Genomic DNA, 27,500 nt, shown 5'->3' on the forward strand with positions numbered 1-27,500 from the left:
TCGGGTCGCGGGGGCAGCAGCTCTAGCAGGGGACCCCAAACTTCCCTTTCCCGGGCCACATTAACCAGCTCTAACTGGGGGATCCTGAGGCGTTCCCAGGCCAGTGTGGAGATCTAATCTCACCACCAAGTCCTGGGTCTTCCCCGGTCCCAGCCTGGTCAGCTGCGTACATGAACTGATGAAGCCTCTTGGATGAGAGGTGAAACGTCTTCCTAGACAAACAACAAAGTCCAGTTGCTTTTGACTGAGATTGCTTTGGGGATAAGGACTTGAAGGTTTTTTTTGTACCAAGCCTTAAACAGGTTTAATGATGCTGTGTAATTTAGCCTGTTTAACATGGGGGTCAATGAGAAACTGCTCTATTGTGCAAACTGCTCCCAGTGGACACTCAGAGAACTGCGGTTTTTGGTATTGGATCAACCAGGAAGTTAGACTTAAGACCTTAGACCCTTAGACTTAGACTCTCAGACCTGGAGTGTCAAGGTCTTTAAGAGTAGATTATTAATTAAGGAGGAAGGAAGGAAGGAAGGAAGGAAGGAAGGAAGGAAGAGGCTGTGGTGGGGGTTGGTATGGTTGGTATGGACATGTAAATACTTTTCTAGCTAAAACATATCAAATGTAAAAAGTAGGACAAGGAAATTGAGCTCTATGGTAAAAACAGAAACTGGTTACAAGTTGATGCTTTTAATTTGAAAACAACCAAGGAAGTCGTGTCTCATAGGCCCTCTCTTGACACTGATGTTGCCTCAGTTGTGCACACAAGCGAGGTGATGCCCACATCCGCCGAGAGAGAGAGAGAGGGAGAGAGAGGGAGGGAGCAGGAGCCAGCTGTCTTCTCTCTGTATCTGTTTTTCTGTATTTTTTAATATTCAGGAACAAGAGCCGGTGTGATCCAACCAGAGCACGCTGACTGTAATGTTCAAACCAGGCGGGGCTGACCCTGCTGTCTCCTTTTGGACGGACCCTAGGTGATAACACGGACACTGAGGGTGAAGCTGCTGCTTCTGCTGCTGCTGCTGCTGCTGCTGTTGTAGGACACCAGAGATCCAGGCATGAATTCGGCCGAGCAGACGGTAACGTGGCTGATCACGCTGGGGGTCCTGGAGTCCCCCAAGAAAAGCATCTCGGACCCAGAGGCGTTCCTGCAGACGTCCCTGCAGGATGGAGCGGTGCTGTGCAGGCTGCTGGAGAGACTCCGACCCGGGACGGTGGACAAAGTGAGTGGATGGAGGGAGAGGGGAAGACAAAATAACCTATTAGTGAACACTACCATCATAGATCCACATGGAAAAACACATAAAAGCAAATTAACATCGAAACGTCCCTTATATCTATATAATGAATAATAAGTTAACCCAGTTAGATGAACATCCTGTGGCAGAAATGGCGTTAAACAGTAAAATTAAAATGTAAAGTAGTTTTTACATGTCACTGTCCTAACATGAGCATTAAAAACATCCCAGTTACCATACATTAGAATAATAACAACCATTATTATTATAATTATAGTCAAAAAATCAATTTAAAGTCATAACGGGTGTGCACTTTTCATCCTGTTATTAATTACCTACCTATAAGTCCATCATTTGCGATATTTATGATTCTTGTACAGTGTTATCTTCACTTTTAAAATGTCTTACTATTATTTCAAGGTTATCTTATTAATATTTGTTTATTATTTGCATAAGCTATTCATTTATTTGTTTGTTTGTTTTTGGTTATTTCTATATCGTTCAGGGGGAAACGGAAAAAAGGGAGGAAGATATGTGAAATGGGATAAATCTGAGATTTGATTCTGCATAAATAAAGTCTTTTAATATATATATTATTTTTATTTAACCTTTATTTTCCCAGATAAAATATTAAGAACAGTTTCTTATTTGCAATATTGATCTGGTCCGAGAAATCTCAGCTGGAGTAAAGGTACAACAAAATCAGACTGTATATATATATATATATACATAAATAATAATAATAATAATAAGTATGAGCATGACTCACAGACATATATACAACATATAACCACGTATACACAGCCTATGAACAGACATAAAATAGAAAAAACAAATGTACTAAAATGTGAGAAATATATGTATATATATATATATATATATATATATACATATATATATAAGAAGTATATAATAATATATAATAATAATAATATAATAATAGAAGTGCTATAGCCTCCTATTTTACTGTAAATGCCCACAATTGCTGCTGCTGGGTGTGTAATGGCTTTTTTCTCTTTACATGCAAGTAATTTGAATTTTTAAACACACACACACACACACACACACACACACACACACACGATGGACAATGAACCTGTCGACGTCATTTCCTCCGTTGGCTTATCCAACTTCCCTGAGCGCTCGGAGATCTTTATCAAAGCAGCTTCTTCCAGCTACAGGTAAACACACACTCAGGCTCTGCTTCTTTCAAAATAAAGGCGTAGCAGTTATGGAGCAGCTTTACCACAGCTAGTACACTGATAAAATAAACATACCCTGGACTACAACAGCTATATGTAACTACTTACTGTGCAAAAACACAAGTTGAATGTAGCTTTTAACGAAAATCCACTTTTAAACACAGAAGTCTCTCAATTAACGCCTTATTTTGAAAGTTGAAAGCGGAAGTGGGGCTTAATTGTTTTCGCTGGCTTGATAGTGGAAAGCAGCAAGTGGCAAGTGCACCAGCGACGCCTAGAATAAGATGGTTTTAAATGCCGGAAACACATTTAACACACCTTTCGCAGCTTTGTTACTCGTGTGTGTGAGTGTGTGAAGCTAAGTGAGTGACTTGTGTGTGTGTGTGTGTGTGTGTGTGTAGTTTTTCCAGGAGCCGAGGGGCGACAGCGAGTGTCACAAGAACATCACCGAGTTCATCAAAGGCTGCGGCTCTTTCGCTGTGGAGGTGAGTGAACACGTTAATACTGTGTTTATTAACGCACTCACACAGTATGGAGCCTATATGACACACTACGACACACACACACAACCCTGTTCATCTGTAAACCACTTTTATTTATTATTATTATTATTATTATGGAGGAGCTTCTGTTCACCAGTTATCCCCATTAACAACACGAGCAACAGGTAGCCTATTGTTTTTTTTAATTAACGTTATTTGCATATTTTCACTATAAAAATACAAACATTTGGCATCTTACTTGACAAAGAGAATAATGTACATATGAGGCAGTTAATTCTCCTTTAGTGAACATTACAGTACAAATTAAATGTTACTTAAATGCACAATAAAATAAATTCACAGAACAAAACAATAAACAAAGCATAAATAGATGCAAACAAAGAAATTAAATAAAAATGTGGGCTTTATTATTAACTTTTTTTTAAATCTAGCGGTATGAATATATTTTTGTTATTAATAATTTGGATAGAGTCAAAATTTTGAAGGGAATAAAATTGGTTGAGATTTGGAGGATTTTAGTTTTATGGATATGAAATTATCCCTGTAGAATTATTAAGTTGACAATCCACTGTGTTGCTTTGTTTTTGTTTTCTTAGCCGGTAATGACGTCTTTTTCTTCCCATTTAAGCGATTATATAGGTAACGTATTGTAGGCTGCATGAGCCACCTGGAAATGTGTAATTTATGAGTAAATATTAGTTTATAATATCATTTTTTAAATTTTGGTTATTTCTTGAAAATGAGCCATTAATATACAAACACTGTTTCTCTAGGTAATGTCTTTGTGTTTTAATTAATTAGCAATACTGCTACTTATACTACTACTACTACTAATATTAATAATAATAATAATAACTTTATTTATCCGGCATCTTTTAAAAAAAAGTTTTGAATGTCCTCAGGCAGCAAGATCAAAGGCAAAAGCACATAGAAATCCACGCACATATACACATCAAGCTGGCAAGATAAATGATAGGACGTAAAAACTAAAAAAAAAAATTAATAAAATGAAAAGATGATAAGCTTAAAAGACAGTAGAGACAATAAAAACAAAATAAAAATAAATAGAAAGTCTATTAAAGTGTGTTAAATGTTTATTTATAATACACAATTCATCAGACAAACAGATTCAAATGTAAACCAGTGTCACAAAAGAGTTTGGCCGGAGAATCGGAGCAGCGGGGGCGGTGCTGCAGTCGCTCTACCGCACCGTTGTGACGAATAGAGAGCTGAGGAAGGCAAAGCTCTCCATCTACCGGTCAATCTTGGTTCCTACTCTCACCTGTGGTCATGAAAGCTGGGTCAGGACCCAAAGAACGAGGTCGCGGGTACAAGCAGCCGAAATGTGTTTTCTCAGGAGGGGGCTGGAGTCTCCCTTAGAGAGAGGGGGAGAAGTTCAGCATCCGTGAGGAACTCGGAGTAGAGCCGCTGCTCCTTTGCATTGAAAGGAGCCAGTTGAGGTGGTTCAGGATCATCTAGTAAGGATGAACCCTGGGCGCCTCCCTAGGGAGGTGTTCCAGGCACGTCCAGCTGGGAGGAGGCCTCAGGGAAGACCCAGGACCAGGTGGAGAGATTAGATCTCCACACTGGCCTGGGAACGCCTCAGGATCCCCCAGTTAGAGCTGGTTAATGTGGCCCGAGAAAGGGAAGTTTGGGGTCCCCTGCTAAAGCTGCTGCCCCCGCGACCCAACCCCGGATAAGAGGCTGAAGATGAGAGAAAATTAGTAACTGAATAAAACCAAAGATTTAGAATCAGGTTTATTGTAAAGTAATTTACATTACAAGGAATTTGCCTTGATTTGACGGTGCTTACATGGAGACAGACACAACCAAAAAAAAAATGGTTTTTGGATGTTTTTGGACATTAACTTAAGTTGTCGACTGCTTGTTTCACTTGGTTTGTCAAATGAATTCCCGCCCTTTCTAATATCTCAAACTTTGGCATCAGTACCCGAGATGTTGCAAAGTTAATGTAACGTAGCAGTAAACACTGTGCTGCTACTATTGTGCAGGCAAATATGCTTCCAGTATGATTTGTCGAATGAGGGTGGAGCTTTCAACCACAAATGGCGTCTGCCGTCTGAAGGATCTGACACCTTATCTGTTAGGCCACGTGGTCTCAGGAATCTGGACTTTTACTGATCGTTAGTGCCACGTCAAGCTGACGAGTAGGAGCTTGCCTTTGGTCAAAAAAGATACATTTGGAGAGTTGAAGATAGTCAATTCACTGCTGTTTGACTGAATGTTGGTCTAGAAAATATCTGTATCTAAAGAGTAGGGTGTGTGCATGGATCTGTGTGTTTGCACAACAGTGAGTCAAGCCGGGTTATATCCTGCCCCACAGTGGGTGTTCAGAGAGGTCTAGCGAGTACTCTCTCTCTCTCTCTCACACACACACTATTGATCGTAGCCATGAAGCAAAACTATGTAATAAAGAACAGATTATGCAACACAGAAGTCCTGGGCAGCAGTCCTAAATCAAGGTTTTTCTGCAGACTTAGATGATTTTGATGTCCCTAAAAAGCCCGGTCAGTCATGAGGGGCTGGCTTTAAACCAGATCTTGTGGTGAAGAGTATGGAAAGATGATAAAAGAGAAGGCCTGTGAATGTTCTCATTCGTCCAGGTCGTCGTTATCCCCAAAGCAATATCTGTCAAAAGCAACTGGACTTGGTTATTTGTCAGGAAGACGTGTCACCTCTCATCCAAGAGGCTTCATCAGCTTATGTACGCAACTGACCAGGCTGGGACTGGTCCAACTAGCTGGTGTGGAGATCCAGCACGGTCGTTGGCACTTGGAGAACAAAGGGTTTCAGTGACATAATCGTCCTTGTGAGAGGTTAAATACCTGGATCTCCACACCAGATTGTTGGACCAGTCCCAGCCTGGTCCTGGTCCTGGTCCTGGTCCTGGTCCAGTCCCAGCCTGGTCAGATGCGTACATGAGCTGATGAAGCCTCTTGGATGAGAGGTGAAACGTCTTCCTAGACAAATAACCAAGTCCAGTTGCTTTTGACTGAAATTGCTTTGGGTATAAAAGAGAAGGGAAAGGTTGGCTGACGTCATATCACACATCAGGCAGTGAGTGGCTTTTCCAATCAGGATGATTGGAGGCGTGTTGCTGGAAGCCAAGGCCTCCATTACCAGCAGCCTGACTGACATCAGCATAGTAATTCTCCCAGACGCTCATCAGACAGGCGGAGGACGAGGCAGACCGTCGGTCCAATAGAGCGGGGGTTTCGAAGCGGACGATGTTCCCAGTATGAGTGGGTTCTGACTCCGATGATGAAGACAATTAATCAGATCATAAATTTGACTTCTGCTCTTAATTTAACCCGGATGGGATATTGATTCTCGTCTCTGCTGCATTAAATCAAGCGCTCCCTGTCATCAGGTAAGCTGCTGGACCAATCACAGGCATTCGTTTAGAGCATGCTGTGATTATGCGCTCTCTGTATTTTCACTCCAATCTGCAAGATGAACTGCATTTCATTATTATTATCTTTCATTCAGTGGCTAATTGTAGCAGTAATACAGATGCACGTGTGGATTTTACTTAAGTAAGGACAGTTCTCAAGTGTCAAGTGTAGTGAAACTAATTTGTTCCTCAAGATTAACAGGAAATCTTCATGCTGAATGATCTATTAGGACTCTAACACCTCATAATGCTCGACTCTCATCATGTATAGGAGGAGATGTCCGTCTGTCTTATTGAGCTATCTGAGGTGGCCGACACGGTGGTATGGTGGTTAGCATTGTTGCCTCACAGCGAGAGGGTTCCTGGTTCGAATCCTGGCTGGTGCCCTTCTGTGTGGAGTTTGCATGTTCTCCCCGTGTCTGCGTGGGTTTTCTCCGGTTTCCTCCCACAGTCCAAAGACGTGCTCGTGTTAGGTTAAGTGATGACTCTAAAATTGCCCGTAGATGTGAATGGTTGTCCGTCTCTGTTTGTCTCTATGTGCCGTCTATGCCTCTATGGGCGTCCTGTCCAGGTTATACCCCGCCTCACGTCCAATGTCAGCTGGGATCGGCTCCAGCCCCCCGCGACAGGGACAAGCGGTTGAAGATGAATGAATGAAGATTAACAGAAAATCATCGTGTAGAGGATGATATGTCCGTCTGTCTTATTGAGCTATTTGAGGTTCATTGAACATATAATCTAATATTTCAATATCAGCTGCACCTTTTCTCTATGAGTGAGGTATAAGATCCTTCTGTGAGTGCCTTTCTTTGTCGCTGTCATTCTCATGTGGTCCCTGTGTTAGATTTCAGTATATCGATAATTTCCATTGGTACATCATTGTACTGGAAGAGCAGCAGCTAAATGCCTCAAATATGTACAAATGCAACCCAAGCACTGGTTGGTTCCACTGCGGCAGTGCAAAGAAAGCCTTGTATTTTATCTTGGCCCAATGCCAGTGGGAGAGATGAAAGTGTGTATTAACTGCTGGATCCATACTGCTCTGACTACTAATCAGCCCGTGTGTATAAATCAGGCCGGGGTTCTTAAAAGGAGGACTACATTAAAGAACGGTGTGGTTTTATCATTTGAACCGATCCCTACAGACGAGGAGGATGAGGAGTTAGAGAAATCCACTTTTTCTTGCTGCCCTCAGCTTTTCGTTTTACACGCTTCAGCTCTGACTTTCACACCCCACAGTGCTCCACCTTCACGCCTCGGGAATGTAGGAGTCAGTCAGTGTGTTGTATACACAAGATTAGGGGCTTCAGAGGTATTTTGATTATGGCTGCGTGTGTGTGTGTGATGGGGAGATTAGGAGGGGCAGCTCAGACTTTGAGTAATCCTGCTCCAGACTGCAGTCGGAGCAGGGATGTACCCCCCCCCCCCCCCCCCCACTAAACTTAGCATTGATTGTATTGTATGTATTGTGTAGACAATTGTTGAATGCATTCAGTAAACGGGATTGTTACAACGTGTTTTAGAAAATGATTTTTATTGCGGTAGTGGTTGTTCATTTTATCATCACAAACTGAAGGTTATAAATCCCTCTGTGTGTCAGATACACGCATGGGAATGTAAGAAAGGCAGCTCTGTGTCCTTTTGACGTCCTGATCCATACATGTATTATAAACGAGCGTACGGTACATGTTTGTTCTTTCCTCCCTTTCAGCCTTTTGAGGTCAATGACCTCCTGCAGGGACTGAACTTCTCCAAGGTCCTAAACTCCTTGGTCGCCCTCAACAAAGCTACTGAAGGTGAGATTATTGTCTTTGTGTGCGTGGTATCAAATTAAAGAAGCATTAATCCAGCAAATGTCTGCTTTTATAGTATAAAATAATAATATTTGTATCAATTCTCTTCTAGGTTTATTGGTAATATTAATAAATATAAGTCAGTATTAAGTAAATAATAATAATCTACTCTTACATACCATTGCACTTATCTTCTTCTCTTTGTGCAATAACTTTATCCACCACTTAAGTGCAATGATTTAATCTTACTGCTCATTTATGTCATATACAGTCATACATATTTGATCTTATACATTTAACTTATTTGATTTCCTTTTCCGCAAGTTTTATTTGACCTGTATTCTCACATTTACCCCGTATATTTGACTAAGAGTTTATTGTTTATTGTTTTCTTTTATACTTTCTGTATTTATTTAGCTAAGAGTTTATTGGTCTAAGTCTAATACTAGTATAATTCTCATACCAGGCTTTATAAAGAATGTTTAATTGTTTAACTCAACTCTTAATTGAACCACTGTGTGCAGAATTAGCTGTTTCCGAAGACAGTGCGTGTGTGCCGCACTCCTCACACTTGAGGATCAAGTCGTTTGACTCTCTGAACACTCAGAGTCGCTCCTCTAAAGTGCTGCAGCCTCAGTACCGCAGCCTGGTGAGTTACCATGACGACGACGGCAACGCATCTCATGAGTAATGACAGTAGACAAACACTGACTGTAGTTAAATACACAAGTCTGATATTAGTCTGTTATGAAAACTGGGATATTCATCTGCTCTTGTACGTTGTCTGTACATATCTGTTATTTCTCCGCGGACTCAGCCCGCCTTGTCTTCCTTGTTCTCCTCTTCCTCAGGACATGTCAGAGGGCAGCGGGTGTGGCAACGTGCTGTTCAAGGCGCGCTTTCCTTTCGAGCAGACCAACGAGGACGAACTCTCTTTCTCCAAGGGCGACATCATCAGTGTGAGCCGGCAGGAGGACGGGGGCTGGTGGGAAGGCTCACTGAACGGCAACTCTGGGTGGTTCCCCAGTAACTATGTGCGGGAGCTGAAAGGAAGCGGTGGGTGCAGCTCTACTGGCTTCACATGTTGTGCATCATCTTTCAGGGCAGTGGGAAGAAACTCAGCTGTTTATTTTTGCGGACATAAAGAATCATTAAATCATTGTTATAGAGACTGAGGTGAAACAAAAGAGCTATAAGGTTACACAGACACCTTGGACCTCTGTATATTCCATAACATCCTGATTGTATATTACTTTACTTTCTCTAGTCAGTGCGTGCATTAAGCTGCCCGTTATCTAGAAAACAGGTCTGCAAGGACAATAGTGAACTGAAGGATATGACAGCATGCACTAGTATGGGTCATACAATGGCAAAAAAACTGGGTTCAAAGGGCCTTAAAACTGGTTTAACTGGGCTTTAAATCTGTGTGATATGGGGTTTACAACTGGGCTAAATGGACTTAAAAACTGGTTTATTAAATGAGGGTTAAAACTGGGTTAAACTGGGTTTTATAACTATGTTAAATGGGTTTTAAAACTGGGCTAAATGGACTTCAAATCTGGTTTAAATGGTGGTTAAAACTGGGTTAAACTGGGTTTTTAAAACTATGTTAAATGGTTTGTAATACTGGGTTAAATGGAAGTTAATACTGCTTTTAATGGGGGTTAAAACTGAGTTAAACTGGGGTTTAAAACTATGTTAAATGGGTTTTAAAACTGGGCTAAATGGACGTTAAAACTGCTTTAAATGGAGGTTAAAACTGGGTTAAACTGGAATTTTAAAACTAGGTTAAATTTAGTTTAAAACAGGGCTAAAGTGACTTTAGAACTGGTTTAAATGGTGGTTAAAACTGGGTTAAACATGGTTTTTAAAACTATGTTAAATGGAGTTTAAAACTGGGCTAAGTGGATGTTAAAAAACTGGGTTAAAGTGGGTTAGAAACTGAGCTAAAAAGAGAAAAGACATGAGTGAAGTCCTGCACTAAAATGAGGAATTACAGATTTTAATGATTTACAGTAAGGTTTTAAGGCATTACAATCAGAGAGTTTCTATTGAGGAGTGTGTGAAAACACTGAAAAAAGATGGATGCATTTCAACCTTATTTAATCCACATCTAAACCAATGAGACTCAGAATACATCTAAAGACTTCAACACATTTTGATCTTTTTGTCACAAAATGTTTTAATCACAAGCCTGATTTTTCCCCCAGGCTGTTTATGCTTGCTCTAAAGACTAAACGTAGAGCACTATCTGCAGGGTGTTTCTATTATGTTTTACATCTAAAGATTGATGAAGGTTTACCCAGAAATATAAGAACAACATTTAAAAGTTGGGTTTATTTCCATTTCTGGCCTCAAACTGAACACTGTTGAGCTCATGAGGCTGTGAGATGCTGCCTCCTGTGGCTGTAAGAGCCGTATCCTCATGGTTTGAGTGTGTTGCTTGGTTGTGTTGCTTTCCGATGAGGGAAGGCAGGAAGGAAGGAAGGAAGCTCCACAAGCACACAAAGACAGGAAGTGCCTGGGCAGCTGTATAGAAAGGAACATCCTGACTTAAAGCGTACTGTAGAAAACAAGGACAGCGCGCTGAGAAGTGGCAGTAAATTCACATGAAGCGGGAGTTGTCTGGTTGTTTGTGAAATAAAACAGCGGTGAACCGGAGGCTGCACATGTCTAATGTCTTGATTTACAGACGTTATTGAGACTGACATGAAAACCAAAGAGCTGCAGTATGACTTTCCCTTGTTTCTACTGTAACAAACAAAAGAACACATCTTTGTATATCTCATAGCATATCTCTTCCCCTTTCTCGCTTTATAGATAAGACATCAGACAAGCCAAAGTCTGGGACGCTGAAAAGCCCGCCCAAAGGTTTTGACACCACCATCATCAGTAAGACCTACTACAACGTGGTGAGCACACTACCTAATGAAACTGTGTGTGTGTGTGTGTGTGTGTGTGTGTGTGTTTGTCTGCATGTGCGTGTGAGTTTAAACTGTGCTTTTATGACGACCGGATGTTCTCACAATCATTAAAGAGGAACAAGTTAAACCGGCTCTCACTTCTCCCTGAATATTTCAGGACAAGGACTGTGATTAAATGTTTTATTTTAAATAATTCAGGATACATCTGAGACTCCTGTGTGATGGATTCTGAAGGTATCATTACCCAAAAATGTAATAATTATCTTCTTTTGCGTTCGCTTTCTGTCTCTTCTGGTTAGACCGACGGAGTGAACTGAATTAACAGAGAGTTCTCACGCGTGCGCCTGCTTTTGTACGATCAATTCTTTCTTATCTGCACATCCAATTAGCTTTGTCTGCCCGTGTGTGTCTGCTCTGTGTGTGTGTGTGTGTGTGTGTGTGTGTAAAAGCATGTAATCATGTGCACCGCACCCCCTGTGTGAGCGTGTCTGTGTGGTGAGAGAGAGTGCAGCAGATGTAATGTAGGTTATTTCTTCCATCCCAGTGGTTTCTGGGGCAGCCTCGCCCCAGGGTTGGTTTCAGCCAATGTCCGTGTGTGTGTGTGTGTGTGTGTGTGAGTGTGTGTGTGTTTTAATAATGTAACAAGCTGCGACAGTCTTTCCAGACAATCTTTGCTGTGGGTACCTGAGGCACTCACTCACAGACAGTGCCCGAAGTCAAAGCTGTTCCCAGACAGAAACAAAACCAAAAGAAGATATGAATCAAAAAGTTTTGTCTTTATCCTGATGGACAGATACAAATCTTGTAAAAGCAGGAGATGACTTTGGGCTTTTTTTCTTTGTGTGTGCATTTGTGTATTGTGTGTTGCCGGTGCTTTCACCTTCTTGTTGCCAAAGCCTGCTCTGGCATCCTCTCCGTGCATTTGAGATAAATAATTGGACCTGCTTCAAAAGTGAATTTTACTGCCCCCAGACCTGAGGGGAGACACAGCAACACATAAACTGCAACAATTCATTACCAGAGCCATTATTCCTGAGAGGCTGTGATGATGTGGAGAGATTTGCTGATTATCCTGTGGGTCTGATATCTCTCTCCATTAGCCTATTATAAAATACATCTCCTACTAACAAGGGGATGTACAGGACGAGGCAGGATGTTGTTGGCACAGATCTTGTCTTACATTAAAGGAAGACAATGTGGAGGCTTCAGTTCACGTTTAACCATCAGTGAGCTACATGGCATTTAAAACTGGGCTACATGACGTTTAAAACCAGGCTAAATGACGTTTAAAACCAGGCTAAATGACGTTTAAAACCAGGCTATATGGCGTTTAAAACTGGGCTATATGGCGTTTAAAACTGGGCTATATGGCGTTTAAAAACGGGCTACATGGTGTTTAAAAGTGGGCTAAATGAAGTTTAAAACCGGGCTAAATGACGTTTAAAACCGGGCTAAATGACGTTTAAAACTGGGCTAAATGATGTTTAAAACCGGGCTAAATGGCCTTTAAAACTGGGCTAAATGATGTTTAAAACTGGGCTAAATCAAGTTTCAAACTGGGCTAAATGATGTTTAAAACTGGGCTAAATAGGATTCAATGAATGCCATGTTATCTTAATGCTGGTTTTAGGAAGTTCTGCCTCTCTGACTCTTTGCCAATTACTGTATTTTCTCCTTTAAGATACACCTTATGTTCTATGCATACATTAACACATACATTACAGCCATTTAAAAATCTCTCATATCTTTATTCTCACTCACTGTCGTTAATCTAAAAGTCTCTGTGTCTTTGGTTCATGTCTCTGTCAGGTCCTGCAAAACATCCTGGAAGCAGAGAGCGAATATTCCAGGGAGCTACAGAGTCTGCTGGGCTTGTACCTGCGCTCGCTTCACCCCACAGACAAGTACAGCTATTTTTATACTTTTCATTGTTTTATTCAACAGAATACGATTTTAGACGTACCCGCACACACACCAGCATATCTACTACAATACCAATATAATGTGTCTCCTCACCTCTCCTCTCCTCTCCTCTCCCCTCCTCTCGTCTCCTCTCTTCTCATCTCGTCTCGTCTCGTCTCCTGTCCTCTCCTCGCCTCTCCTCTCCTCTCCTCTCCCCTCCTCTCCTCTCCTCTCATTCCTCTCCTCTCCGCAGACTTAGCAGCGTTGACATCACTCACATTCAGGGAAATCTGGAGGAGATCTCGACCTTCCAGCAGATTCTGGTTCAGTCCTTGGAGGAGCACACAAAGTCAGTGCACCGATCTCCTTCTGTCTGCTACAGATGCCACTAAAGCATAGTTATTGATGCAGTAGTATTTTTAACATGATGCAGCAACTATAGTCGTAGTATTGTCTAAATGACTGTATAGAGCATAGTTTAAAGGGGAGCTCAAATAATTAATCCATAAATCAACAATAATCCCTAGAAAATGAATTAACAACTCTTTTCAATCAAAATGACCATTTTTTTCCTTGGTTAGAGTTGACCGTATACATGCTATGCAAACATGTATGCAAGCCTGCTAGGTTAACTTAACTCTCATACTACAGTATAATACATCAATAATTCATTTACTGGTTTTAATTTCACTTCCAGGTGGGAAAAAAGTGCTTATAGAGTGTTTAACCTGCACAGACCTCTGATGAACTGCTCATGCTAACATCCTCTTTAATTTACAATACACCCTCTGCCTTTCCTGAATTGAAGCTCAGACCGGATACGGCCTGAGTGGAGCTACAGAGACATCTAATGGTAGACTGAAGTAACAGTGTGTGTGGGTCTGAGCCCTGAGGGAGAGAGAGATAGAGAAGGTGTCTTTTTAAAATCTCAACAAACGGATGAACTGAACAACTGTTATTTGGTTGGTGTGGTTAATTATTTAGTGCCAACCTTGGCAGTTATCTAGTTTAACATGTCATTTATGTGTGTGTAGACTCCCAGAGAACCAGCAGAGGATCGGGGGGTTCTTCCAGAATCTGATGCCCCAGATGAAGATCATCTATTTGGCCTACTGCTCCAACCACCCGTCTGCTGTCCATGTGCTCACACAACACAGGTAGACGCAGAGATATACTCTATATATGTTTGTTCTCAAAGTGTGTGTATATATTCAGAGTGTGTGTGTCTATGTGTGTGCATCACAGTGAGGAACTTGGGGAGTACATGGAGTCAAAGGGAGCGTCCACTCCTGGGATCCTGACTCTGACCACCAGTCTGAGTAAACCCTTCACCAGACTGGAGAGATACCCGACGCTGCTGAAAGAACTGGACAGACACATGGAGGTTAGTTTGAACCTGTCTGCCTTTTACCTGTACAGATACAGATATTAAATAACATGAGAAACTGAGTCATGGGTGGGTGGGTCATGACCGAAAGAACAAGGTCTTGGGTGCGAGCGGCCGAAATGGGTTTTCTCAGGAGGGGGTCTGGAGTCTCCCTTAGAGAGAGGGGGAGAAGTTCAGCCATCCGTGAGGAACTCGGAGTAGAGCCGCTGCTCCTTTGCGTTGAAAGGAGCCAGTTGAGGTGGTTCGGGCATCTAGTAAGGATGAACCCTGGGCGCCTCCCTAGGGAGGTGTTCCAGGCACGTCCAGCTGGGAGGAGGCCTCGGGGAAGACCCAGGACCAGGTGGAGAGATTAGATCTCCACACTGGCCTGGGAACGCCTCAGGATCCCCCAGTAAGAGCTGGTTAGTGTGGCCCGGGAAAGGGAAGTTTGGGGTCCCCTGCTAAAGCTGCTGCCCCCACGACCCGACCCCGGATAAGAGGCTGAAGATGAGATGAGATGAGAAACAGAGTGAAAAGTGTATTTTTCTGCTTAAAAATGTTCCCTTCTTCTTTTTCTTAGGACCAACACCCTGACAGAGCTGATCTCATTGCTTCCATGATGGACTTTAAAAAATTTGCAGTAAGATATAAACTCACGTACACATAATATAAAGTATATCAGTTACAAAAAGACACTTACTCTTAGACAGAAGCTTGTGTTTAAGGTAATCTGTTTCATGACCTTTCTGTGTAATCATATCAACCGAGGAACTGAGGCAACAGAGGAACTGAAGTGTGCGTTTATGTGCCTTGAACGCTTCTGTGTGTGTTCAGGCTCAGTGCCAGGAGGTGCGGAAAAAGAAGGACCTGGAGCTGCAGATTTTAACGGAGCCAATCAGAAACTGGGAGGGGGATGACATCAGAACTCTCGGCCCTGTTCTCCACATGTCCCTGTCCACGGTCCACACGCAGAACTGTCAGGTACTCATCAGATCCTCCAAACACGGGTCATGTGAACGTGCCCTGAGGCTGCATTCGGACCCAAAATGAACACACAAGACTGTTCAAGTGACCATGAAATGAAAAAATGACGTGAATGTTTTCTTTGTTTTTCAGGAGTCAAATGAACGCTACCTCGTCCTCTTCCCTCACACTCTGCTCATGCTCTCTGCCAGCCTGAGAATGAGTGGATTCATCTACCAGGTGTGTTTACAGTACGTTAGATCACTTCTCCGCAGCACCCATATGTGCTTTTGTCTCTGATCCACTGATTTACACATTGTGTGTCTCTGCAGGGACGGATGCCTCTGTCAGGGATGCTCATCTCCAGGATAGAAGACGGAGAAAACCTCAGGAATGCTTTTGAAATATCTGGTCAGTCTTTTCGCTCATAAACCTGTTGTTTTTCTTTTCAGTTAAGTTGTTTAAGACAAGATCACATCATTATGTATAAAGACAACATGACAGTTAGTCAAGAAAGGAGCCAGTTGAGGTGGTTCAGGATCATCTAGTAAGGATGAACCCCGGGCGCCTCCATAGGGAGGTGTTCCAGGCACGTCCAGCTGGGAGGAGGCCTCAGGGAAGACCCAGGACCAGGTGGAGAGATTATATCTCCACACTGGCCTGGGAACGCCTCGGGATCCCCCAGTTAGAGCTGGTTAATGTGGCCCGGGAAAGGGAAGTTTGGGGTCCACTGCTAAAGCTGCGGGCCCCAAGACCCGACCCCGGTTAAGCGGCTGAAGATGAGATGAGCTTGTGTGAAAGCTTGCCGCTATATCTTTATATGTATATGAAACATCTGTGTGTCTGTCATTTATACATTTGTTTGTGCGTGTGCTGTTGTTCAGGTGGCCAGTGCGATCGGATGCAGGTGGCCTGTAGCAGTCAGCCCGAACTACAGGACTGGCTGGACCTTCTCACCAAATACACACACACTTCGGCCGCGCACACACACTCGCACAAGCATCAGTCCGTCTGTCACACAGTAAGTCTTATTTAACCCTCCGTTATCTGTCTCTCATCTTTCCTGGCCTGTTTTCCATGACCTCTCCTCTGCTTCTCCCAGTTGCCCTCTCAGCCCGCCACTCCCTCCAGACACTCAGAGTCTCGCGGAGGGAGCATTGGAAACAATTACCACACCCTTCCCCATCCCTCTTCATATGGGACGGGCCTCAACAGCAGCCCGATGTGGGGGCCCCTGGAGCCACCGAGTACCCCTAAACCCTGGAGCCTGAGCTGCCTTCGCCCTGCGCCTCCACTCCGACCCTCGGCCTCTCTCTGCTTTAAGGAGGTTCTGTACACTGGTGCATTAAACTGTGTCGCTCAAATTGGGATCTGGGGAGGTTGGAATTGGAGCTACATTCCTACTTGACGTATTTCTGTGTTTTTGTTTGTAGGATATGAGTAAGAGTCCTAAGAACATGAAGAAGCTGCTCCCGAAAAGGAAGCCAGAGAGGAAACCTTCAGAAGAGGACTTCACTGTCAGAAAAAGTCAGTATATGCAACGCTGCAACCTGGATGCACCACTTCGATGGTGAGGGAAAAATGTGCGCTGAAACTGAAACTTTTCTCCATCGTCTCACCCGTCCTTGTCTCAGGTACAGCAGCTCTAGAGGAGGACGCTCAGATACTGAAAGTGATTGAAGCGTACTGTACAAGCGCCAAGACACGTCAGACTCTCAACTCCAGTGAGTGCACACAGCACACACACAGGCGCACTCACACACTGTTGGCTGTCTTATTGCTAACCACTGTTTGTTCTCTGCCATCAGCTCTAACAATGTTTTTCTCTCTCCTCTCTTTTTATGCCTTCCTTGGGCTCCTCTGCTTTCCTCATCCTCCAAACGTTTTTTTCATTAATTACTTCATCCGTTCATCTTTTCCCACACAAACTGTTTTCATTTTTATTTCTGGTTGCATTTGGTTCAAATCTCATATTTATGTTTAAAAAACCTACAATATGATTTGTCCCCAAACCCTCTCATCTTTTATCCGATATGGTTTATGCTCCTCCCCTCACCCCCCATAAATTCAATTTGGTTTGTTCAAACCCCGTCTACTGATGGTTACTTTATGGTACAGCCTGGCAAGGGACTGACCTCATGCACAACCATGTGCTCGCTGACACCAGCCTCACCGTCGCTGGTTTCCCCGGCAACCTTCCTTGTTCTGACCAGTCAGAGGACTCGGATTATGACAGTCTCTGGACCGCCCATAGTTACAGGACTGCCTCATTTTCTCGTAAGATATCAGTGTTGTAAACCACTGACATGCTAGCAAAAGCAGCTAGCTTACAACTAGGGATAGACATATATATCACCTGTGTGTCTTGTGTTTGCCTCTGTGTATGAGCCTGTGTGCATCCCCATGAGTCTACAGTAGCCTCAGTAAGCATATACCCCTTAGTATAGTGGATGTGTGTTTGTTTTGTTAATATGTATGTTTGTGTGCACATGTATGATTCAGTAACTGTTGTCACATTTCAATCAGGCTCCAGCAGGAAGGATGTACACATGTTGTTCCCAGAGGAGGAGAAGATCATAGTGGAGGAGACCCGGAGCAACGGACAAACCGTAGTGGAGGAGAGGTGAGAGAGGAGAGAGGAAGTGTGTTATACAGTAAACTCACAAACGCAGATATGTCAGGCTTTGACAGTAGGCTCTATGGGGACAAAGAAATGCTGCAGGAGTGAATTAAAGGTGGCAGCATCCAAATGTAAGATACTACTACAGATAGGGTGGCTATTGAATACACAACAAGTAGAAACTTCATCAAAACCTGTCGGCATTCACAGCATGTTTGCAGGGGTTTAATATGAGCTAAACAAATAAAAACATGACATCACTGTCAGTGTGTGTTAAAGTTAAGCTGTTCTGTTCCTGCAGGAGTCTGGTGGACACTGTGTACAGCCTGAAAGATGAGATCCAGGGACTCAAACAGGTGAGTCTGCAGTTTTTTAAATGTATTACCAACCGGGACTTCTCATTATCAATAGTTTCCTGCTCAAATGTCCCACTTTATAGTGTTCAAACTTAGGTCTAAACCCAGAGAGGACTGGCTTAACTCATGGATAAGAACGCTACAAGGGTTTATACGCACTCCTCATTTGATTAATTCATTAATTCATCTTCAACCGCTTAGTAAACGATGACATCTGTTAAACAAACTCAACATTAACTTGGAAATGGTTTCGTTTCTCTCTCTCTCTCTCTCTTCTCCTTCCATTCTTCTCCTTCCCCGTCTTTCTCTGTCTCCAGGACAACAAGAGGATGAAGAGGACTCTCGAGGAGGAGCAGCGAGCGAGAAAGGAGCTGGAGAGGATTGTCCGGAGAGTTCTGAAGAGCATGAACGACCCCACCTGGGACGAGACGAACCTCTGAGACCGACGTGCATCTGATGATCGTGGAGGAAACCAATGTCTGACCTTTAAATGACCAAATGACCTATGAACTGAACCTTTGTGGACAGAAGCTGCCAATCCTTCATTCAACATGTCCTCACCATTTTCACTTGCTTCGACCTTCACAGTGACCTGTGCGCCAAACTGTGGACTAAGAGAAATGCCTGCCAGCCAACAGCAAAGCCGCCCGAACTGACCGTAAAGCTGTGACGCCAAATTAGCTGGCAGCTTGACGACATCACTTCCTGTCACACTCCTTTTACTGTTTCCATCAGCCTTCTCTGGAGCACTGACAATCTACTTGTGTGTTTATCATTCATTCCTCTTTGTGCTTATTTGTAGGACAGTATTTTATGGACTGGCTTAATTCATGGATAAGAACGCTACATGGGTTTATACACACTCCTCATTTCACTGGCAGCCATTTATAATCTATTTTATGATATGAAACCGTAAGTTACCAGCACGTATAAGGACAGGACAGGATGAGATTAAAGATCTCTGTGGTGTGAAGATTATAGCAGCTACATGAACATCTATTTTTGATTAGTTTTAGTTATATAATACTTTTAAAACCCCACAGACTGTATTTAAAGACATCTCCGTTTTCTCCCACTGTGCAAAAAATGGAGGCCAAAATATCCTGGATGTGATATTTCCTTTCCTGGTATGGCGAACGCACGACCTGCCCTACTTATCGTGGTATTCTTACCCTAACCAATCTCACTCCTCATGCTTAAACATCATCTCTCTCATCTCATCTTCAACCGCTTATCTAGGGTCGGGTCGCGGGGCAGCAGCTCTAGCAGGGGACCTCAAACTTCCCTTTCCCGGGCCACATTAACCAGCTCTAACTGGGGGATCCTGAGGCGCCTGGAACACCTCCCTAGGGAGGCGCCCAGGGGGCATCCTTACTAGATGCCCAAACCACCTCAACTGGCTCCTTTCAACGCAAAAAAGGCTACGATTGCTAGCCAATCAGAGGCGTGAATGTGCCATCCTAGGAAAATAAAGTTAGCATACAGGTGCTGCCATCTTGCTCATTTGGAGCAAGAGTGATCAAGCTGTCGAGCCCTTCATCTTTAAATACAGTCTGTGTTAAACCCAGATGGATTAACTACTTGACAATGATCTGCTTTAATTAACTGGAGGGCGAAAACAACACATCCCGTAAACGTATAATTACTGGAAAACCATCTTGTTGTCGTCAAAGTGAAGCTGAAGGAAGATTTTCTCAGGAATTAAGTGCTCAGTCAGGGAGTTTCAGCGTTCAGCTCCAGACTAACTTCTATTTCAATGTTATATTCTCAATATTTAAAGGTTTAGGAAACGTTCAGATGTGTATGCAGTTACACCTGCCATGTATTGTGAAAGAAAGGCATTTGAAGTCCACACACCAGGGTAGAATAGGTGTTTTTATTACTTTAGATACAAACAAAATCATGGAAATAATGAAAATGACCTCAGAGCCCAAACAAATGAAGACTGCCTTGGCAAAGATGTCACATTGTAAAGTCAGCAGAGGCATAAACGACACACTGCCTCCATATACCCCTTTTCTTTGTCACTTGGAAAAAGGTCTTTGGAAGTTTTATGGTGAAAATCAAGTCACATGTTCAGCCCGTAGTTGTCCTGGCATTGTTCAACACTTCACAGAAGTCGGGATGTTGGGTTTTATATATTCATTCATTCATTCACTTCAACCGCTTGTCCCTGTCGGGTCGCGGGGGGCTGGAGCCGATCCCAGCTGACATCTGGCGTGAGGCGGGGTACACCCTGGACAGGACGCCAGTCTATCACAGGACACATAGAGACGTACAGAGACTGACAACCATTCACACCTACGGGTGATTTAGAGTCATCAATGAACCGAACACCTGCACGTCTTTGGACTGAAAAAGGACCGGGTTTTATATGTTTTTTTAAAATCCTATGGACCTACTATCGCCTTTTTTTGCTCTTAATATTATGATGATCAGACGGATTCACTATAACTGTTGAATAAGATAGAAGTTACTGCACTGAACTGATACTGAGGTATTGATTTACATTGGAAAAACGCCCCAAACTCCCTCTTTCCAGCTGAAAAAAATACTTCTTTACCTTCAGGAGCTAAAATGACGCGTCACCAGTGAGTCCGCTCGCTGCACTTTCTGTTCCAAGACCAAAGTCCAAGCAGATTTATGTTTTTTTTAATGATTTTTACAATGTCAACATGTGACTTACTGTAGTATTATTTCTTATTTTTATATTTGTGATTGTGTTTTTACTCCTCTCGACGTTTTGATTTGTAACACTACTTGTTTTCTACTTGAGCTGTTTGATCACACTGAGGATGATTTGTACACAAAGGCAGCATTTCATTTGCTGCTGTTATGAAATATTACATGAAATTAGAAACCACACTAATGCAAGTCTCTACTATTGACTTTAACGTATGTGTTTAACTGAAAGTGACTAATGTAAATGTATTGTGTGCTCAAATGTTATTGTGCTGAAGGAATCATCCCCCCTCTATTTATTTCACCCATTTGTTTGTGAATAAATTGTTTAATCAACCAGCGGACTCTAGTAGATATACTGTATATATATATATACATCTCTGCAGCTATAAAGCAATATAGTCACACGAACATACAGTGACATGTATGAAAGGTTGCATGGGCACTTATTTCTCACACAAATATGGCGTTTGAGGTCACCATGGTAACTGCTAAAAGTCAGCGATGGTGCTAAAGCCGTCAGAGGATTTAAGAGAATAAATGACTTCACTGAATATAATATATTTGATTTCAATTTAATTTCAAACATGTCAACAATAAAACAGAAAAGCTCACAGAAGAAATACAATTATAGAACAAGAAAGCATAGATATACATGAATAAATACTTTATTTAGATTACATTTATATAGATTTATATTTTTGACATGTCTGAAAAGGAGTGGAAAGGAGTACACACTTCTCCGTCTCCATAACTCTTTGTTACTTAGTAACAGCTTCCTCTGTCATACATTTGTTTTTTATTTTATTATTTTTTTCAACTGTACTTAACTAGTATCCAACAAAATACAATTCATTCCTTATTTCTATCAAATACATATTATAATTGATTGCATATTTATTTAATTTAATCAAAAGGTTATAAACTTCCTGATATATTTGAGTATCCAAAATATGAATGAATTCAGAATTAAATAAATAAACAAAAAACACATTAGCTGATTAATTGATGATTCCTGATGTTAACAATTTATAAAAGACAGAAGAAGCAGCTGAGAAGTCAGGATTCATACAGCATTGATTATCGCTATCATAATAATCAGAATAACAATATTTATTAATTTATTTGTAACATTACAGACACATGTTTTATTTTTATTTCACTTTTCCACTTCCCTGAAAAATGAGTGAAACAGCGCCCCCCTGAATTAACTCATATTGGTGTAGTGGTCAGAAATGGTACTGCAGTCTCACTGAGGTCTACCTGAGTGGAGGCCGCCAGGTGAAAGTGGCGTCCTTCATTAATCAACCAAACATACAAACAAACAAACAAACGACCTCTGAACTCACCTATGAACCTGTGAACAGAAAAACGGCGCTGGAAAAAGAAACTCTGAAGCCAAACGTGAGTCCTGTCAAACTGTAAACAACAGAAAACCAACAACGTTAATGTGAAGGAAACAACCGTTAGTTTTCAAGCGGCAGTAACGGTCGTTTTCCGCTGTAGCTAGGTAGCATAGCGACACCGGCTAACGTGCGTGCTAATGCTAACGAGTTGGGCTAACGGTGACTTGGAGGAGACAAAGTCTTGTGTCAACAAACAAACATACAAAGTGACTGTCGAAGGAAGAAGACTTATGTCAACAAACAAACAAACAATGTGACTGTCGAAGGAAGAAGACTTCTGTCAACAAACAAACAAACACAGTGACTGTCGAAGGAAGAAGACTTGTGTCAACAAACAAACAAACAAACAAAGTGACTGTCGAAGTAAGAAGACTTCTGTCAACAAACAAACAAAGTGACTGTCGAAGGAAGAAGACTTCTGTCAACAAACAAACAAACAAACAAAGTGACTGTCAAAGTAAGAAGACTTCTGTCAACAAACAAACAAAGTGACTGTCGAAGGAAGAAGACTTGTCAACAAACAAACAAACAAAGTGACTGTCGAAGGAAGAAGACTTGTGTCAACAAACAAACAACAAAGAAACAAACAAAATGACTGTCAAATGAAGAAGACTTGTGTCAACAAACAAAAACAAACTCACTATCAAAGAAAGAAGACTTGTGTCAACAAACAAGCAAGCAAACAAACAAACAAACAAAAACAAAGTGACTATCAAAGAAAGAAGACTTGAGTCAACAAACAAACAAAAAAAGTGACTATCAGAGAAAGAAGACTTCTGTCAACAAACAAAAACAAAGAAACAAATTCAATATCAGAGAAAGAAGACTTGTGTCAACAAAAACAAAGAAAGAAGACTTGTGTCAACAAAAACAAAGAAAGAAGACTTGTATCAACAAAAACAAAGAAAGAAGACTTGTATCAACAAAACCAAAGTGCCTTCTACGTTGCAGTCACATCTCCATGAAAGTAAGTGTAGAAATGTTCACTTTCTGTCTTTCTGCCTCAGTTTTTGCTCAGTTACAAACTTAGTTTTTTCCATTTTATGCCACTTTACACTTCAACTCCACTAAAGTTTAAAATAATCAATATTGCACTTTTTACTCTACAACAGTTTTAGTTGCAGGTTACTTTGCAGATTTAATACAAAATATAAATCAACTAATACATGATTACATATGATGGAGCATATACAGAAAACCACCTCCATCTTTATCAGTCTCAACATTAAAGTAAGGAACAAATGAATGCATCAATATCATCTGTTATTCTGAAATTACCTTTACTTTTGGTGCTTAAAGTGTATTTTGATGATGATACATTTGTACTTTTCCTTGAGTAAGATTTTGAACGCAGGTCTTTTACTTAAAACAGTTTTTAGAGTATGTTTTACACAGTATTGCTACTTTTACTTAAGTAAAAAAATGTCTGAATGCTTATTTAATTGCTGCTTTCTTTCCTGATGTATAAAAGTCCCGTCATCAGTGTGCCTGTTGATGTTACGGAGCTTTTTATGCCACTGAGGCTTTGAACAATGTGATATTTCTCCATTTCTGCATTTATTTGTTATTTAAGATTCAAGATTCAAGAAGCTTTATTTATTATTTATTATTGTGCAGTTTCAATACAAAGATGGGAAAAGATCAGAGTAACAATAAGCAGAAAAACATAAATCAAATCAAAATAAAGCTAACATCAAATAAATCAAACAATAACTAATGTGACAGAGTGCAACAGACATTGTGGTTAAATGTAGGTATATACAATATACAACAATTGTAAATATAATATTGTCATCGATCAAATCTGCAGTAAACACTCCACCTCCGCATCACACCAACGTGAACCTTTCACCGCCATTGTTGTTGTTGTTAAATGTCCGCGCATGGTCTGTCCTTCTATTTACTATGTCCGAACAGGCGCACATAAATGACGTCAGAACCGCCGTAGGCGTCGTGCTCGTACATGTGCGCACGCTCGTGCTCGTACATGTGCAAACACGCTCTACAAAAACCCACCTCTCTCAGGGGGGCGTTGACGGCCAGCTGGCCGCAGTTATGCGCGGAGCTGTTGCACTCACACTGGTCAAACGCACTAGGCTTGACCCGAAAAACCCTGTTTTGGCCCGGTGCGGAAGGACAGTGTGAGTGCGCCCTTAGTTGTGGATGTGTGTACAGAAGGTCTGCTAGAGTTGAAGTTGTCCTGTATAATGAGTATTAACCAACTGCATATATACTTGTATCCGCGTGCAAGCTTTGTAGTACAAAATATATGTCTGTCTGCTGAGGCTACACATAGGAGACATGTAGATATTATAATTTGACAGCATGGTTTCAGGCAGCGACAGTATGTAAGAGGTGAGACACGCGTATTCCCGTATTGTAAAACCCCCTTTAAAGGTGAACCTGATCTCCACGCATGCATTTGTGATGTTTCACAATGCGTCAGTGACAGTTTGATGGCATCCATGTTAGATGTCTGTTATCAGTGCAGTCAATAACATCACATGGCTAAATTGCCAACAGGTTTTGGCAGGACACCAGTGAAAAGCATTATTCCCATAACAACAGAGGAGAAAGGAGTCTTTGTGGAGTTGTCCTTACTAAATTGACAAGGCCTTTTACAGCCTTTGATACAGGGCTGGCTGCCTCGCACAATGGCAGGCGTATAAATTTGCAGATGTCGTCTGGAAAGCTCAAATGTCAACGCTTTTCACAACAGCACCAGGGCCCTGCAAGAGGAATAATTGATTGGTTCACCTTTTGTCTTGAGCCAAATATTCATCCAGGAGGACAAAAACGGGAGGCACAGCAAAAGATGAAAGAGCATCTTCTACAGTCTGCGTGGGCTCACGCTATTCATCTTTCTACCTCATATTTGCAGGTCGCTCGGTGCTCATTTAATGCGTACGCAGTGGTCCACCTTTTGGACGTGCACTTGCTTTTCAGCTTCATATAAAACACTTTATTCTTTTCATTCACTCCTATCAATGTCCCCTGCAGCCAGCCCCCCCCCCCCCCCCCCCCTCCTCTGCTGTGGGTAATCATACTTTCCTGAGTGGGAAGAAGTCGGCACATGCTTTTTGTCAAACATGTTGGCCTATGGCTGAAGCTCTCTGTTGGGTCCAGCTGTGTTGGCGTGCGCTGGGTTTCAGTGATCAACCTCAGGGATTTGCTAGAACCAGTCTTTACCGTAGTGGACGGGGCGAAGCCGGATCCAGAATTTCCTAATGAGGGAAAAAGTGTAGATGAGCTTGAAGCCACTTTTCTTTACGTTCTATTTGGGAAAACCTTGAAATCCAAAATATTTATCATGGCAGAGTCTTTTTTTACACAAATGTCATAAGTTTAAACTTTTAAAGACGTCTATAACAAGAAGCAATCATGAATTCTACCAGCTTCTCTACACACATGTGCAAAAAAGTGAATTGGACACAGACACACACACTATCAACAGCCCTATTGTACTGGAGTTGTATTGTCTTTGGCCATGAACTGAAGTGTGTCTGTTTTGTGAACGTTTCCCCCGCAGCACGCGCGTCCAAAGTCCTCTGGAGCCGTACAGTACCTTTCTGTCTCTCCACCGCGTTCAATAGCTAGTGATAATTTAGATTTGACTTGTATTGTTGCATTGTGGCTCCCTCCTCTCTCCGTCTCTCGTTCCCTTCAAAGACTTGCCATGAATTTTCAGCCTCTGCAATTTTACTCTCCAGAAAGGAGCGAAAGAAAAGAGAAAGAAAGACGACACAAAAAAACACACACAGGACTCCTCTCTTCCCCCGGACCTGTTATTGTACGAAGTAGACAAGCAATAGTTTTTTTTGTCATTGGTTTACTCCTAAAAGCCCATTTGACGTCGGCCCTGAATAGAAGGCAATAAAGAAACCTTTTCAGTGGCGTTGAATGAGTGAGAGAAGGAGGAATGAATCCCTTTGGGATGTTGTGCCCAGAGAGGCCTTTTTATTGTTTTGCTCTGGTAATCAAATGGAGCTGAAATGAAAATGGAGTTTTCTATGAAAATAGGGGCCTTTGTTGGCTTTGGACGGCTAGTAATTCATAAACAATAAGCCGGCTCCTTTTGTTTGGGTTATAATATATTCCTGCTGCTCTGAAAGAGGTCTCTCTCTGCACACACACACATACACACTTGCATGCACACACACACACACACACACACACACACATTGAAGCCAGGGTAAAAGCCAAAGCGAGGCAGCAGGGGAAGAGAGAATATAAAAGGAGACAGAGAGGCAGGCTTTCCATTCATCCTCCTGACTGAGGGACAGCAGGACGCTCGAACTCTCCATCCTTCTCCCTCTTTCTCTGTTCTCTCCATCAACCTCTTCCTCCCTGTTATGACTCCTCTCACACTACACTTCTTTCTTTTTTACCTTGCAAAGTCAAACTTTAATGGCGTCATCTTGGCCAGCCAACAGGTGTGTATGGATCACTTTGCCTTTCATTTCCAAGAAAAGGATTTCTCCTTCATTCGGCAGATTATGGGCTACGTGAAAGCCTCTCTGGTGACCATTTTTTCCTCATGCCAGCTCTGTTTTTTAAATTTACCAATATAAAATGGAGTAAGACAAGAAAAAGAAGACAGAGGAAGACAAGTGATGCAGGTCTTGAGGTGACAGCAAACCTGCAGCATCAGCAGCATGATGGGATGACACCAATGTCCCACTGAGCCCAAACAGGACTCTTTACTTAAAAATCATGGACATTTTACTTTTCTTACTTTAGTGAAGCAGCACTTCAGTATGTGGAGGGTCATCTGTCTGCATGCTTTAACCCTTTAACCCAGGAAGAGGACAACAACATGGATGTTTTGAACCCACAAGAGTGGTAGCTGATACTACTGGACTTTATGGGGACTCTACAGACCATTTACTACATAAAAAAAGGAATATAACTTCATATTAACTCCTGAATGAGGTGGTTGTGCCAATGGCAGGAGCTCCAACAACATCTTCCCCTGCTGTGTGGAAATAGCCTGGAAGACGCAATCTTCCTCAAAAGACACTGAAGCACTTGTATCGTCATACTCTGCACCCTCTGGAGCAAATTAACTCTGTGGATGAGAATGTACATTTATATGCACGGAAATATGGATATTTACATATGGATTTGGACTGAGCC

General features: G+C 42.0%; 1 protein-coding gene across 1 annotated transcript; it reads left to right on the forward strand.

Moving 5' to 3' along the window:
* Positions 1 to 1,052: 1,052 nt before the first annotated feature.
* LOC310964916 (rho guanine nucleotide exchange factor 7-like) lies at positions 1,053 to 19,154 on the forward strand (the record flags this gene model as incomplete). The annotated part of the gene is made up of 22 exons (XM_083938235.1): positions 1,053 to 1,217; positions 2,836 to 2,919; positions 8,064 to 8,148; positions 8,670 to 8,794; positions 8,997 to 9,201; positions 10,966 to 11,057; positions 12,879 to 12,973; positions 13,225 to 13,320; positions 14,006 to 14,128; positions 14,217 to 14,355; positions 14,918 to 14,977; positions 15,172 to 15,318; positions 15,454 to 15,540; positions 15,633 to 15,711; positions 16,185 to 16,321; positions 16,403 to 16,627; positions 16,734 to 16,827; positions 16,935 to 17,024; positions 17,419 to 17,577; positions 17,827 to 17,923; positions 18,222 to 18,276; positions 18,594 to 19,154. 22 exons carry the CDS (start codon positions 1,053 to 1,055, stop codon positions 18,714 to 18,716), a joined length of 2,562 nt encoding a protein of 853 aa, XP_083794361.1. The 3' UTR covers positions 18,717 to 19,154.
* Positions 19,155 to 27,500: the final 8,346 nt, after the last annotated feature.

This window comes from Echiichthys vipera, assembly GCF_963691815.1.
Source record: "Echiichthys vipera genome assembly, chromosome: 23".
Lineage (NCBI taxonomy): Eukaryota > Metazoa > Chordata > Actinopteri > Perciformes > Trachinidae > Echiichthys > Echiichthys vipera.